Source organism: Rousettus aegyptiacus, unplaced genomic scaffold, assembly GCF_014176215.1.
Source record: "Rousettus aegyptiacus isolate mRouAeg1 unplaced genomic scaffold, mRouAeg1.p scaffold_m13_p_5, whole genome shotgun sequence".
Lineage (NCBI taxonomy): Eukaryota > Metazoa > Chordata > Mammalia > Chiroptera > Pteropodidae > Rousettus > Rousettus aegyptiacus.
This window is the reverse complement of record NW_023416308.1, coordinates 85,958,366-85,973,913: the sequence shown is the minus strand read 5'-3', so window position 1 is coordinate 85,973,913 and position 15,548 is coordinate 85,958,366. Positions and strand designations below refer to the sequence as shown.

The following is a 15,548-nucleotide window of genomic DNA, read 5'->3' as shown; positions in this document are numbered from 1 at the left end:
AACTGAGCCCAGCCAAACACCTAGCACCCAAATTGAGTAGTTTGTTTTTATTTACGGATTATCATGTATTTAGCAGCACTGGAATTTTTTATTTTACTTTAAAGCCTTCGAAATCATATTACAGTGAAGAGAGAAAGCCTGTCTCTTCCCTTACCTGGGAGAGTCAGTTGGTCGGTTATAACTAAACTAAGATGTCTGCCCACATCCACACAAGGATGGAGTTTGTGAGCCACGGGACACAGAGATGTGGAAAGGGCACCCTAGGCTGCTGGCTCAGGAGGAAGAGACACTGATCGAGGGCCCACCATGTCTATGCATTGTTTTGAGCATTTTACATAAATCGTCTCATCCGATGCTCAGAATTAAGGGACTTCTTCACCTAGCTGGTAGAGGCATAATTTGAGCTTGGATCTATTGATTCTGAAAACTTACATTCTTTCCACATACCCTTTTCTAAACTGGCAAGAGAAGTTAAAATTGGAAGAATAATGAGATACATGATCCTTTTGGAAGAGGAAGATCGACCTAAAAATGGGGATTTTTCTACTGTCATAATAACCTGTGACTGACACTGTCAAATTACAAATGACCACTTCTAGAAATAGAGGAGCTAATATATACGTATGTGTGTATGTGTGTGCATGCAGAAGAGAGAGAGAGAGAGAGAGAGAGACTTTAGTTTGACCTTGTAATTTAATTCTGGAAATTAATAATAAGGAAATGCTCATGCATGCTGACAATGATTATGAGTTAAGGTGTCATTGCAGTAGGGTTTTTGTTTTTTTTTTGAAAAACAAGAAAAGAAACAAGAAAACTGGAACCACCTATCTTTCCCAATGATATAGCAACAGCTGAATAAATTATAATTCTACAGTATAGTGGAGTATTATTAACCCACTAAAGTTCATGTTATGGAATACCATTTAATTGCATTGAATATGCTCAAAATATAATGTTCACAAAAAATAAAATAAGATATGAGATTCTATATATCGTATAGTTCCAATATGTTGTTGAAAATTATGTGTGTGTGTATACATATAAATACTTAAAATCTGGAAGGACATGTACCCAAATGTTAATAGTTATTATCTCTAGGTTATAAGATGGTGTATTTTTATTTCTTCTTTATCCTTCTCTATCCTTTTTTGTATTCTTCAACATAAAACAAGGGTGTGCTCTGCTGAGAGAAGTAATGCTCAAGTCTCCTTAAGGAATCTGGTTCCCAGACTGAGAGCTTGCCTGCCTAGAAGAAAACTATTTCTCATTCTTCCTGGTAGCAGGAACCAGAGACCAGGGCTGTGAAAGCCCAAGGACCCAATGCCCACCCTAGGCACTCATGTGCCACGTTGCTTCTTGATCTTCTTACAAATGTTTTAGATAGCAATTAAAAATAAAAACAAAAAAACAAGTATTGAACAAGAGGTATTGACATTGCTTTTAAAATGTGTTCTTTTGATGGTTCTTTTAGGATCACAGCTCCACAGAGGCATTTTACACTGAGCGAGTTCCTGAAGGAAGGAACCGTAAACGTCGCATGTCATCCATCCCCTGGTTCACTTATTCATTCATTCATTCATTCATTCATTCATTCATTCATCTACAAAACCTTGCTGTGTCCTGGCTGGGCTCTATGCACTTGTCGAAAAGGATATAGTGAAACATTAAGATAGGGCAAGATTTAAAATAGAGGTGTGAGGAAAGAATGGAGTGATCTTCACGCACTCCTTTCATCTTCACCCCTGGTCCACTTACAAACTTCACCACCCAAAGAAACAACTCAAAAGTTATCTCCACAAATGTCCTTTGTATCTTCCCATATTGGCATTCACTCCTCACCTCCTACAAATGATTGCTTTCCTATTTGCACGCATGCAACAAATATAGCACCTGGCATGCTGCAATATAGTTCTTTTTATACAAGTCTCTTTGTTCTGGATCACATGTAGGAAATAATAGTGTTTCCCTAGAGTAAACAGATGAGACTACCCGAATACCTAAGGGAATAAATATCTAGGCTCTCCTATAACCCATTTGTAATCCACGGGTGTATGTAGCATACCGGGGTTGGGAAGTGCTGCTGTAGGTTTTGACCTCCTAATACCTGGAACCATGCATGCCTTAATTATTCATCTCCATATGCTCAGAGCCTAGTACATTGTCTTTGAAACAGCTGGTAATTAGTGCTTTCATTAATTCATTCCAGCAAATATTTATTGAGTGTCCACCATGTGCCAGGTACGATGTTAGTTGTTAGAAATACACTAGTGAACGAAATAGATTTGGTTTTGCCCTACAGTTTGGAGGGGCAGAGAAACATTAAACAAGTAATCCTAAAACAAATACATAATTATAAGTGGTAATAACCACTCTGAGGGAAAAGTACAGGGTGCTATGAATGCTGTGGCAATATTTGGATGAACAAATGATGAATGAAAACACTGAATATTTTATATTGTAATATTTGTTCACTAGAAAGCCATATGCTATAAAGAAAGAAAGAGAATATTGTGGGCTCTCTTAGGATGAATTGAGAATCCCATAAAACAATCTGACTCCTGTGTACATGCTCCTATAACGTGTCCTAAGACCTCATCGGGTTTCATGGCCCTATCTCATGGATGACTCATTCTGAACTCATAGGCAATTAAAAATCCTGGGGTGTTTTTATTGTTTGTTTAATGTGCTGCCACAAATCCAAGTCTCTCTTCTTGTACTTGTGCAATTGGTAATTTGGATCTGAGTAGGTGACTTTATGGGCTCCTAAATTAGCTTTCGTCTTGCTAGCTTTGGTCCATCAAGTTGACCTGCCCAAATCCTGTGATGCCCAGTCCTGATATGGGAATATATGTTTCTCTTCACATCCGTGGGTGTGGCTACCATAATGAAATGCCCATATTCAAGTTGTTGAAAAGAGTGCATTTGGGGGGGGGGGGAGTAAGGGGAATCACTTTTGCAATATACATCAGAATATCTCTATATCTTTTGCATTTGTAATTACACTTTTGGCAATCTATTCTAGCAAATTATACCAAATAAGGAAAAAAGTTTTATGCAAGAAACTGTTTTTACTCCATTACTTATAATAGTGAAGGACAGATGGGAAAATTCTAATATCTTATAAGGTGCATGATTAAGCTTAAGTGAATATAAAATTCTTATAAACTAAGAATTCTTAAGAACAGGCTTGCAATAGCATTTTATTTTTAGAAAAATGTCAAAAACTCTTTCAGCTTCTCAAGTGGCTCAGAATCCATTAAATGCTAATAAATATTTATTGTTAATGAAGAGATTCTGAAAATAGTTTAGAAACAGGTGATTAAGAATATGGAATGAATAACTATTAAAAAATATGTGTTTCTATGGTATTGATAAGGGATCTTCTCAGGCAAAACATCCCTTTATAATGAGTCTTTCTTCCTCTGATTGGAAGACTGTTAACTAGTTAATGCAGATAGGCCTTGAATTAAAATTAAGTAAAACAATGGTATTATAAATTAACAGCTTAAAATTCTGTCTGTAAATATTTGAAAGGCTACTCTGTGGAAGGTGCAGTTCGAGGTGCTGGGGGTACAGCAGCAAACCGTATAAATAGAAATCCTTGTCTTGTGGAGCTTATAATTTAGTGGAGGGGGGCAGGTAATGCTCAAGTCAACAAGTAGAACAAATTGCACGTCAGGCAGCAATAAAGGCAACAGATAAAATTTAAGTGGCAGAGGGGAGGGGAGTTGAGGGTTGAGAGAAAGGGGTGAAGGGTTAAAGAAGTACAAATTAGTAGTTGATAGCTGGTCACAGGGTGGGGAGCACGGAACAGGGAACGTAGTTAGCATTAATGTAATGGCAAGGTGGAGAGCCAGAGGAGAGAAAGAGCAATCAGGGGAATCACTTATAAACTATGTAAATGTCTAACCAATGTACTATATACTTGAAAATAATAATAATAATAATAAAAAAGAGGGGGCGGTCTCCTTCCCTGGCCCAGCTCCCAGCCTCCTTCTTGCCCCCAGCAACAGTAGAAAAAAAATAAAAAAGATTAAGTAGGGTAGAGGGAGGGATAGGGAGTCCAGCTCAGGAGTGGAAGAGGGGGATGAACTTTTAAATAGGGTGATTGCAACAGCCTTCTTGGGAAAGGACCATCTGAGCAGAGAGACCTGAAGGACATGGGAGAGTGGACCAGGCAGTTGGCTGGGCCATGAACATTCCAGGAAGCAATTCATTGTTAGCAGTGCAGTTTTAAAGGATGGGTGGGTTACTTTTGTACAGGCAGTCCAGCCTTGCATTCCTTGTCACTTTCAATTGATCATGAGTACACCCAAACAGCTCATCAAAGAGACATTCTTGGGTCTCTCCCGTCTGGCAGCCAGAGACAGATCCCTAGTCTGTGCCAGTGCTGCCATGCGGGACCAGCAGCTGGAAACAGGAGGAAGCCCCACCTCTTCTCTTGGGCCCCCTGCCAGGGTGGTGAAAGTTGCAACTCTTACCCTCGCTATGCCAAGCGGCCCGGGTCCCTCCCCATTGAATCTAGTAATTTTGCTTTAGCTGTGTTGGTTACCTGGTGAGTCTGTATTCTCCATGTAAGGGCTCACTCAGTTAGAAGCAAAATCACTGACTTTCAGAGTCACTTTTAGGACTAAGAATGTAATCTTTAACTAGATTTAAAAAGCGTTAGAATTTTGTTGTTGATATTAAGTCCTTTGGGTTGTCATATTTAACAAGGAGGCGTATCTAAATATTTATTAATCTCTATCTACATATTTTTAAAATTACAATGGCATATGTAGTTTCTGATCATCTGCTCATGTTCCAGCAGATGACTTGCTGACTTCCTGCCATGCCTGTTGGCAGCACAGGTAATTTAAGGAACAATTACACAGAAGACACTGTATGCTCCATGAGGGCAAGGCTACATCTGATTTTCCTCACCATTGTATCCCCAGTGCCTAGCACATAGGAGACACTCAATCAGTGCTGATGGATAAATGAATGACTCCAAAGATGACAGCTTTGGTACAGAGAGAAAAGACTTTTATGCTAGAGTGTGAAGGGGAAGGCATAGAGACCACCATGTCTAAAGCAGGAGAGGAAAGATGGAGGCATGAGCTATGACGCCTCACCCTTTAATGTTGGAGATGACAGGAACCCAAGTGGAGTGTGCATGTAATGCACAAGACAGGGCAGGTGTAGTAAGATGTATGAAGAAATCACTCCCACAGTGTCTGCCTCCCTCTCTCCCTGTAGATGTTGAATTACTTTGGTCAATTTACTTAGCCCCTCTGGAGGCTCAGTTTCATCATGTGGAAAATGGGGATAACAATACTGACCTCACGAGATTGCTATAAGAATTAAGTAGAATAATATATATAAAGCCCTAAGCACAGAAACTACCACTATAAAAAAGTCATAATGTGCCCTCATTTTTTTCACTTCTATGCACGTCAAGAGGTAGTATACACCATGGTTGGGAGCAGGGACCTGGAGCCAGGCTGACTAGGTTTGAAGCCCAGCTTTATCACTTAGAGTCAAGTGGTCTTAAGGAAGTTACTTAATTGCTCAATGCACCACAATTTCCTCATCTGTGAAAAACAGGACAATAATGCTTATCTCATAGTGTTTTTCTAAAGATTAAATCAGTTAATAAATGTGAACCACTTAGAACAACATCTGGCACACAAGCGTTATTATTGTATAGTAGGCATTTTTCACATTTGTTTCCCACTTGGATCCCTCGCGGGCTGGGGGAAGCAATGAGAGGACAGATGAGAGCAGACAGAGATGTTGATGTGATGACGGAGGAATCCATGTTGGATGGGCACCGGTTCTCAAATGCGAGTGTCTATTGGTTTCACTCTAAGGGCTTGTTAAAACCCAGGGTATGGGGGTTCTACCCTCAGAGTTTCTGACTCAGTAGGTCTGGGTGGAGCTTAAGATTCTGTTTTCTAACACATTCCCAGATGGTGCTGATATTGCTGGTCCAGAGACCACACTCAGAGAACTACTGAGGTGTAACACGAAAAGATGTCAGAAGCTCCAACAGAAATAAAAGGAAGTATGCATAATAAGATAGGAGTTCTGAAGCAATTCCAAGCAGGACTAAGTTCTAGATACTAGCAGAAAGAATAATTTGTTCATTTATTCATTCAACAAACATTTACTCACTGCCCATTGTGAGCAGGACCCTCTATTCACCAATCAGTTGCAAGGATCAAGATTTAGCTGAGGAAAAACAATAATGAATTGGAGAGGACTATCAATCCATTGAATTAAAACAGAACATCATTAAAGAAAGAAGCTATATCCCCATCAGGCCTAACTCAGGCATCATTTTTTTTTAATTGTGGTAGAATATACATAACATAAAATGTGCCATTTTTACCATTTTTAAGCGTACAGTTCAGTAGCGTTGTTCATTCATACTGTTGTGCAACCATCACCACCATCTATCTCCAGAACTTTTTCTTATCTTCCCAAACTGTAACTCCATACCTGTTCATCAATAATTCCCTATTTCCCCTCCCCCACATCCCCTGGCAACTACCATTCTACTTTCTGTCTCTATGAATTTGACTACTCTAGTTATCTCATATAAGTGGAATCATACCACTTTTGTGACTGGTTTATTTCAGTTAGCACAATGTCTTTAAGGTTCATCCATGTAATAGTATGTGTCGGAATTCCCTTCCTTTTTAGAGATAAGTAATATTCCACTGTATGTATATACCACATTTTATTTATCCATTCATCCATCGAAGGATGTTTGGCTATAATGAATAAAGCTGCAATGAACATGGGTGTTCAAATATCTGTTTGAGTCCAGCCCTTTTGGTTATACACCTCTAAGTATCATTTTAAAGATCAATTTTGTTTGGGTAAAGATTAAGATCACACTCCCCCATCCAACCCTCTACCTTTTCCCTTCTTGGAACTTTACTCCTCCTGACACTCAAGTACCCAGATGTCTCAGCTGCCTGAAGCTGATAAATCATCCACACCTCCAGGTAAATTTGCACAAGGCCAAGGAGAATATATTTTAATGTTTTACGGGCTGAATGAATGCATGAATCTTTCTCTATTATGACAACCTTACTGATACAATGTCCAACCATACTTGTGCCAGGAGCTTATTCAGTACTACAGGGAAGTGATTTAATCTCTGGAATCAGACACCTGATAGAGGATTCTGGCCTTACTATTTACTAGCCATTTAGGCAAATAATTTAATCTCTTGTTTCAATTTCCTGATCTATAAAATAGAGGTAATAATTCTTTTCTACTTAGTTGTTTTGAGAGCTAAACTAAGATAAAGCAAGCTAATTAAGATAAACGAAGGTAAGGTAAATCACTTAATCTAGTGCCTGGTTTATGGTAAGTACCCCCAAAATACTGCCTGTCATTAGTATTATTATAGGATAACTCCTTCAGATACATGCCAAGAAAGTTCTTGCCTTCTAGGTACATAGAAAGACATTATAATGGGCATGTAATTAACAGACCCACTAGGCCTAAAGCCCAGGATCCTAAACGATAGACATTTTTTAAGTCACAAGATTCAAAATTACAAACTGGCCACAAGGGATGAAAATATGTCTTTGGATGGGGAAGATATTTGGGGGCAGGGTTCTCTGTGAAGCCCACAAATTATCTCGAGTCCCTAGCAGCCGGATATGGGTGTAAGTATTCTTCCTGGAAATTTTTTCTTCTGAGTTTGCAAATGCCAGATAAAAATGGATTCCAGAACAATGGAAACTTGAGATGAGAAACAGTTAGAGCAAATTTGTCCAGGCCCCCTCCTAGGACTGCCCTAGTCCTTCTGGGACATGTTCTGACAACTTGCCGGCCTCTTTTAAAACCTCTGAAAGGGGATGATGCTCCTGCCACTCCCCTTGGAAGAATATTCCATGGTGAAGTATGACTCACTGTCAGGGCCCTTGCCTTTGAGATTCCCTTTCTTCTCCTGACCCACTTTCGTCGTGCTGTGCCCTTTTGTACAAAGTCAGACAGAGCCTCCCCTGGAGGAGGTCGTTCTACGAGGACTGACATTTAAAGACCATTATACCACCTCTTAAATTCGGCCCTGTTCATTTAGCCAAGCAAAGCATGTTTAATTCTTTTAATCTTCCCTCGTAAATCAATCCCTTCATTCCCTTAATAATCCTTCCCCTGTGCTTTGAACTCCCTCCAGTCTGGCCATCCTAAGCTCTTGCTCCATTTACACTTGAGAATTGCCAGTCAATCACGAAATGGCTGTGCAGGAAAAACAGCTGGGCCTCGCCAGGGTTCCGAGCACTCTCACCACACTGGACTGTCTGCTGCCCAAAGGCACTGTGAGCCTGGCCTGGTGGCCAACCCCGAAGGCCTTAAGGCAGACTCGAGGCATTTGCTGCCTGCTCCATAATTGGTTCTACATGTAGACCTGGCCTGCCTGGCCAAATGGTCAAAAGAACTGCACGAGAAGCCACCTCAGACACTTGCGCCTCTCATTTTACTCAGGCTTCTCAATTTGTCCACCTTTAGCTTGGCCTCTGCCTCTTAGAGCAATGAGGGCCATAGGATAAACCCAAAAGGAGTCTTACCTGGAAGGTCCCAGCATGGTCTTCTTCCTTATCACCCTCCCTATTTTCTTTAAGGGCAATTAATGTGAATCCTCTGAAGTAAGAGGGAGTAGCAGCAGAAAGCGTCACTGTGGAGAGAGGAGAAAGCAGATTATAAGCATAGGAATCAACAGCTTTTCATTTGTCAAATGGATGGAAATGGGTTCTCCATCAACATCCCAGACCTGTAGGTTAGAGGGGCAGCGGACAGTGGGAAAGACTTGTCCATTTCGGTAGTGAACTCTTACTCTCTCCACCCAGCTCCCTTACATTTCAGAACCTGCTAGATGCCTGAACTGCTTTCTCACTTGGAAATACTTGAACCAGCCAAGGCTGTGGTGAGCTCTCTCCCAGTAACCATGATCTGATAAAGACAGTCCCCGGAGAGCAGTCTAATCTTGACAGTTATCTAATAATGTTACACTTCCATTAGATTGGCTCAAGGGAAATCTAGCTGCTCATAGCACAAACTGTCAGAGACTGCTGTATGTTCTCCAAAACATAGTTCTTTTTTTTTCTTTTTTTCTTTTTTTTGTGGGCACTCAGCTAGACCACATTCTCAGCCTCCCTTGCAGTTAGGTCTGCTGTGCCCCAGTTCTGCTAGTGGAAAGCATGGGCAGACGTGATGCATGCCACTTCCAACCTGGCTCGTACAAGCTTTCCACTTGATCCTCCACTCTCCTTCTCCTGCCTGTGCCTGCTGAATGCAGGGGGTCCAGCGGAGGACTCTGGTGTCTCAAGAGAAGGAGCCACAGGATGGAAGGAACTTAGACTTCTGAATAACGACACTAAGAACCACTCACTGGCCAGAGACATTTATATTGTACTCTGTATAAACTAGAAATAAACTTATTGGGGAGTTCTGTTACAGCAACTAGAGTTATAAATTTATATTATACTTTTCCTTCTCACATTTACCCAGAAAACGTTTTCACTGAAATCTAGATAAAGGGACTTCTCAGCAATGGTGGTCACCCTTCTATTTGTATCTCCTCAGGTGGAAATTCTTTATTGCAATTTTTGCACTGAAGTGCAATTCTCTTTTTACCCACTTTCTCCACTGGACTGTCAGTTATTGCTGGAGAGAGACTGAATTTTAATTCTCTTTGTATCCCTAGCACCTAGCACAGAGCCTGGCATCTAATAGACACTCAATTCAAGTTTCTCGAAATCAATATAAATTGAGGTTTAAATTACTTTACTGCCTGATTAAATTGCTAAGAGTCTGTTCTTTAAAGATGGAATTATGGACAATTAGAGCCTCAAGCTATTCCAAGAAGTCTCCATTCTAGCCTTCCAACTTCATAGATAGGAAACAAAGACATCAAGATGTCAACAGACACTCTCAAGGTAGCAAGACCACCTAGAGGCAGGTGTAGGGCCAAACCTTTTTCCCAGTTTAACACTCCACCCATGGTTACACATACTGAGTATATTCATCATAGTATGGGTATTCAATAAGTGTCGATTAAATTTTAAAAAGTTTAAATCAATTTATTTAACATATAACACCTATGTAAGTTTGATAACCCCCCTGTTGGGAAGGGGCATTCAGTTGTCCAACTGCCTCAAACTAGTTTCAGTCATGAAAATAACGCACTCTAAAACTCCAAAAACCAAAACCACCATCTTGGATAAGGTAGCAGTGGTCCATGAGCTGCCAACACACTGATATCCCAGAGAACTCTGAGACACAAAGATTGCAAATCTCATGCTGTGATTGGTCAGTTCATCTCACAAAAGTAAAGAAGCATTCCAATTAAGCTTACCGATGTCTATAAAAGGTCAAATAGAAAGTAAAGAAGAAAGAATGATGGGGAGAAAGGCATAAGAGAGTAAGAAAAGTGTGGGGCTCAGCAGTGTCAAGCAGAAAATGATAGTTATGGTGCCAGGAGAAAGCTGAGATCTCTGAGTTGCAGACAGACTGAGCCAGACAGCCCCAAAGTAGCCTGGCACTATCTAGATTGCAATTCTTGAGGAAGGGGAGAAGAGGGCAAAGAAGCAGACAATAAATGTGCTCTGATCAGAGCCCCTCAAACTCCTTATTATTTTAATGTGACCCTGGCACTGGTGTGCCTTTGCTTCTAGTGGTCAGCACCTGTCTTTTCTGGAGGGCTGTCCTCAGATCACTGGAGCTTGCTATGCCTAATATGAAAGTCTCAGCTACCTTGAATCAAGGGAGGACAACTCTGAGGGGTACCTGACACTTCAAAATGGCCCTACAGGATTAGACTGAAACTCTCCTTAGGGATCTTGCCTGAGGTCACAGCCTGGCAAGGTCTCTTCCCTCCCCTATCTCACTCCTCCACTTCCTTACTGGTTTCCCCTGGGAGCACTTCTTTAGTAAGTCATTTGCACCCAAATCTTCACCTGCGGGTTTGTGTGATGGATTGAACTGTGTACTCCAAAAACATGTGCAAGTCCTGCCCCCTGTGCCTGGGAATGTGACTTTATTCGGAAACGGTATCTTTGCTGATGCAATTAGTTAAGATGAAGTCAGACTGGATTAAAGTGGGCTCTAAATCCAACCTGACTGCTGTCCTTAGAAAAGACACGGAGACACACAGGGAAGAATGCCAGGTGAGGACAGAGGCAGAGATTGGAGTCATGCATCTACAAGACAAGGAATGGCAAGGATGGTCACCAAAAGCTCAGAGGCAAGGAAGAGAGACTCCCTCTGAGGTTCCAGAAGGAACCAACTCTGCTTACACCTTGGTTTCAGACTTTTAGCTTCCAGAAAATGTATTCTGTGAGAGAATACATTTCTGTTGTTTTAAGCTTTTGGTTTGTGGTACTATGTATGGCAGGCAGCCCTAGGAAATGAAGTCGCTTCTGGGAACCCAACCTAAGACAGTCAACTGCTCCACAGTCATTGCCTTCAGGATAAAGCTCAAATTACACAGATGAAAGACCTGCAGCCTCTGCCTCTCCAGCCTCTCCAAACACATTCTTCCCCACCACACTACATTTTAGTCCTGGGACTCACTCACTGGCAGATTCCTGAAAAGCCTTATCATTTCACCCTGCAGTATTTTTTCCCACATGCTGCTCATATGCCTGGAATGTTCCACTTCCTCCGTTCCCGGCAAACTTCTTCAGAAATCAGCTAGATTTTCACGTTTTTTGTAACATTTCCTCTGACTTCTTTACCAAGACCTGGGTGCTCTCTTTTCTTGGAACCTGTTAAGATGAAAAAATATCTCTACACTGGGCATAATAACAGTACTTACTTCAAAATATCATTGTGAAGCATAAATGATTTCATGCAAACAATGTCCTTAAAATCATGCTTGGCAAATAACAGACACTTCATAAATATTAGCTCTTATTACTATCATTTATTATACATATTTTTTTGTATAAGTGCTTGTTTACGCATTTGTAAGTCCTTCAAAGGCAAAAATCACATCTGAGCTCAGTGTGGTGATTAGCACAGAGTTGATGTGCAATTAAATTTACTAAATTCTGTTCACGGACTGGTAGACTCAGTATTATAAAGATGTCAAATCTTCTCAAATTGATTTATAGATTTAGTGGAATATAAATTAAAATCCCAGCTTATTTTTCGCGATATTGATAAGCCAATTTTAAAATTCGTATGAAAAAGCGAAAGGCCAGGAATATCTAAGGCAATCTTGAGAAAGAAGTGCAAAGTTAAAGGGCTGTATGTCAAGACGTATACAGCTATAGAGATTAAGCCAGTGTGCTAAAGCAAGGAAAGAAAAATAGGCCAATTAAACCATCTGCGGTCCAGAAAAGTTTCCACAAATGTTTGGAAACCTGATTTATGATAAAACCTGTACTGCAGAATAGTGGGAGAAAGACAGTATTTGCAATAAATGGTGCTAAGACAACTGGATAACCGCAAGTGAATCTTGGTCTTTACTTTGCTTCATACACAAAATAAACTTTACATAGAGCTAAATGTGAAAAGCAGAACTTTTAGAAGGTAGCATAGGATAAAACGTGAGTAGGAAAAAAATTTTTAAACTGGACATTAAAAAATCTGTAATAAAAGAGAAGATATATAAATGAAATATCGAAATTTTGTTCATCAAAAGACACGCTTAAGAAAAAGTAAGTCACAGTATGGAAGAAGATATTTGTAATCCATATAACCACCAACTAACTTACTTTTATCCAAAATATATAAAGAACTATTTCAGATCAATAAGAGGATGAACAGCACAGTAAAGAAAAATAGGCAACACATGAGCTACTACTTCACGAAAGAAGGTGCCCAAATAGCCAATAACATATGAAAAGGTATTCAACCTCATTAGTCAACAGGGAAACAAAAATTAAATCCACAATAAAATACTACTGCATATCAACTAGATTAACCAAATTAAAAAGGATCAACTATATCAAATGTTGTTAACTAAAACTTTCTCATAGTGTTGAAAAACTGAAAATGAGCAATTTTCACTAGAAAAAACTTTCCATATCTACTGAAGCTGAACATATACATACCCTATGGCCCAACAACGACACTCATAAATCAACAGAAATGCATATATACTTGCATCACACAACATCTATAAGAATGTTCATAGTAACGTTATTTGTAATAGCACCCAACTGGAAACACTCAAATGTCCATCAGCAGTAGAATGGATATATAAATTGTGGCACGTTCATGGAATTGCCTTACAGTAATGAAAATCAACAAATTGCTGCTACATAAAACATGGATAAATCTCACAGACATGCTCTTGAGTGAAAGAAGATGGACATAAAAGAATATAAAAGGTATGATTACATTTATATACATTAAACAAAATTTAAAAATAGGGAAGAGGTCAGGACAGTGGTTATGCATGTGAGAAATGGGAGCTAGTATCCACGTGAAGGGGGCACCGGGTGCTTCTAGAGTGCCAGTCATGCTCTACTTCCTGATCTGAACGTCAGTTGCATGAGTGTATTCAACATGTCATAATTCACTATGCTACATGATTTGTGGACTTTTCTGCATGTAAGTTACATTTTTTTTATTAAAATATTATTAAGCAATGACAAATGTTCATCTTTTTGTACATCTATGCAGTGCCCTTAAAGGATTAATAATAAACTCGGCTTCCCAGAATGCTGCATTCCTATAGGTTCTAGAAAACTGAGGCTTTACTCTCCCTTATTAAATACAACACACAAGATGGAGGCTCTGGAGGCTGAACTCAGAGTGGAGTTTCAATCCATAATTATCACCGGTGATGATGGTATTACACAGCCTAATTTGAAGAAGAGAGGAGACCCTATCTCTCCACAGCATACTATTATATGACTTTTTCCTGAAAGGAACAATTTTACAGCATGTTCTGAGTCTCAGTAATGACTAAAGATGACTGCTTGGCAATAAATAGAATCTTCTCTCTAATGACTCCTTCCAAGTGTCTCCCCAGAGAGGTCATTAAGAGACCCAAGAAATTCAAGAAAAATGCTTATGAAGGATTTTTTATACATATAAAGATCCATTCAAAGCCATCCTGTTGAGCACGTACAGGGAACTGGTTAAGAGCAAAGATTTTGGACTAGAACACTAGAGCAACCAGTTATTAATTATATGACCCCTGGCAAGTTTGTCTAACCTCTCAATTTTCTCATTTTAAAAAAGAGGTTAATGATATTACCTTCCTCATAAGAATGTGGAGAGGATTGAATAAATGTTTATCACAGTGCCTGGTGCACATAAAGGATTCGAGAATTGTAAAGGGTGGTGGTGGTGGTGGTGGTGATGTTGGGGGTGAAGATGATGAAGATCATGATGCTTAGTAGGCCGACTAACCAACAATGAGTTTTAAAACACTGATTCTCAGAGACAACGATTGAACCTCCAAAGAAAAACTCTAGTAGGTACTAATGAAGAACCACTGGGAGGATTGCAATGAAAATCATTGTTTTGGGGGACGACCCTCATGGGGTCAAGTTATAAAGAAATTTGAGCAAGTCCTTGCAGTGAACTGAATCTTCTTGCAGCTCATCACAACCAAGATAGGTGTCGTGTGAGGTCCTCAACAATGACTGTGACCCAGGACTAGCCTATCTCCCTATCCCATTCCTCTCGGTATGTGATCCAGGCTGGACCAGTCAGAATCCTTCCCTGGGGTTTAGTTACTGAAGTAACTGAAAGGTTTTTCATTGTAGGTTGTGGGTAGCTAGCCCCCCTGTCATTTGGAGAAAGTTTATCTGTAGTAAGTAAAATGAGGATAACACACAGAAAAACAGCCAAGAGATAAAGGATGGAAGGAGTGAGACAGAGAAGATGGAAGAAAAGAATGGGAAGGCTAGAGAGAGAAGGAGAGAGACACAGAGACGGAGAGAAAGAGAGACAGAGACAGATAGACAGACAGACAGACCCCGTTTAAGTCTCCAGGTCCATTTGTACCTGAAGCCAGATTTACTCCTAGACTTTCCAAATACAGGACTAAATAATCATCTTTTTTGCTTTAGTTAGTTTAACTTTATTCCTGTAACTTGTAGTAGAGAGAGTTCTGATTCATTTTGAAGCAAGGAAAGAAAACGATTCTGTGTAGACTATAAGATTTGTTAGCAGGCTAAAGAAATGGTATTCATGACTAAACTGAGGTGCCTGACCACAAGGGTGGCAGTTGATATTTAAATGCCATTGAGATGACAGCAGCAGATCAGATGACTTCAAAACTATTTAACTAGATGTCAGCTTCAGGGAAAGACTCTAAGGGATGTCAGAAGACTCTTTCCTGAGTCCTGACCTGCTCAACATTCTTATCAACTTCTTTGATAAAGACTTCTAAGGCAGGCTTATCGAAATCATGGATAATCCAGAATTAGATTGTGTTGGGGTAGTTATTCAATGACAGAACCCAGATTCACGAATGGTTGACAGCTACAAGAAGGGTGGACCCAAACATGCCGGATTAAGTGTAACAGGGAATCATGACAAATGTTATGTTCAAGGACCGGTTACACCCGTGTAGTGTGAGA

At 40.0% G+C, this 15,548-nt stretch overlaps 1 protein-coding gene across 2 annotated transcripts in view; it reads right to left on the bottom strand.

Annotated features, from left to right (window-relative positions):
* The window catches only part of SPON1 (spondin 1), a 229,582-nt gene that overhangs the window by 203,693 nt on the left and 10,341 nt on the right, over window positions 1-15,548 (bottom strand). For both annotated transcript variants that reach the window (XM_016128189.2, XM_016128190.2), the window contains exon 2: window positions 8,571-8,677. In XM_016128189.2, coding sequence (XP_015983675.2) covers window positions 8,571-8,677 — 107 coding nt within the window. The remainder of the gene's footprint in view (window positions 1-8,570; window positions 8,678-15,548) is intronic.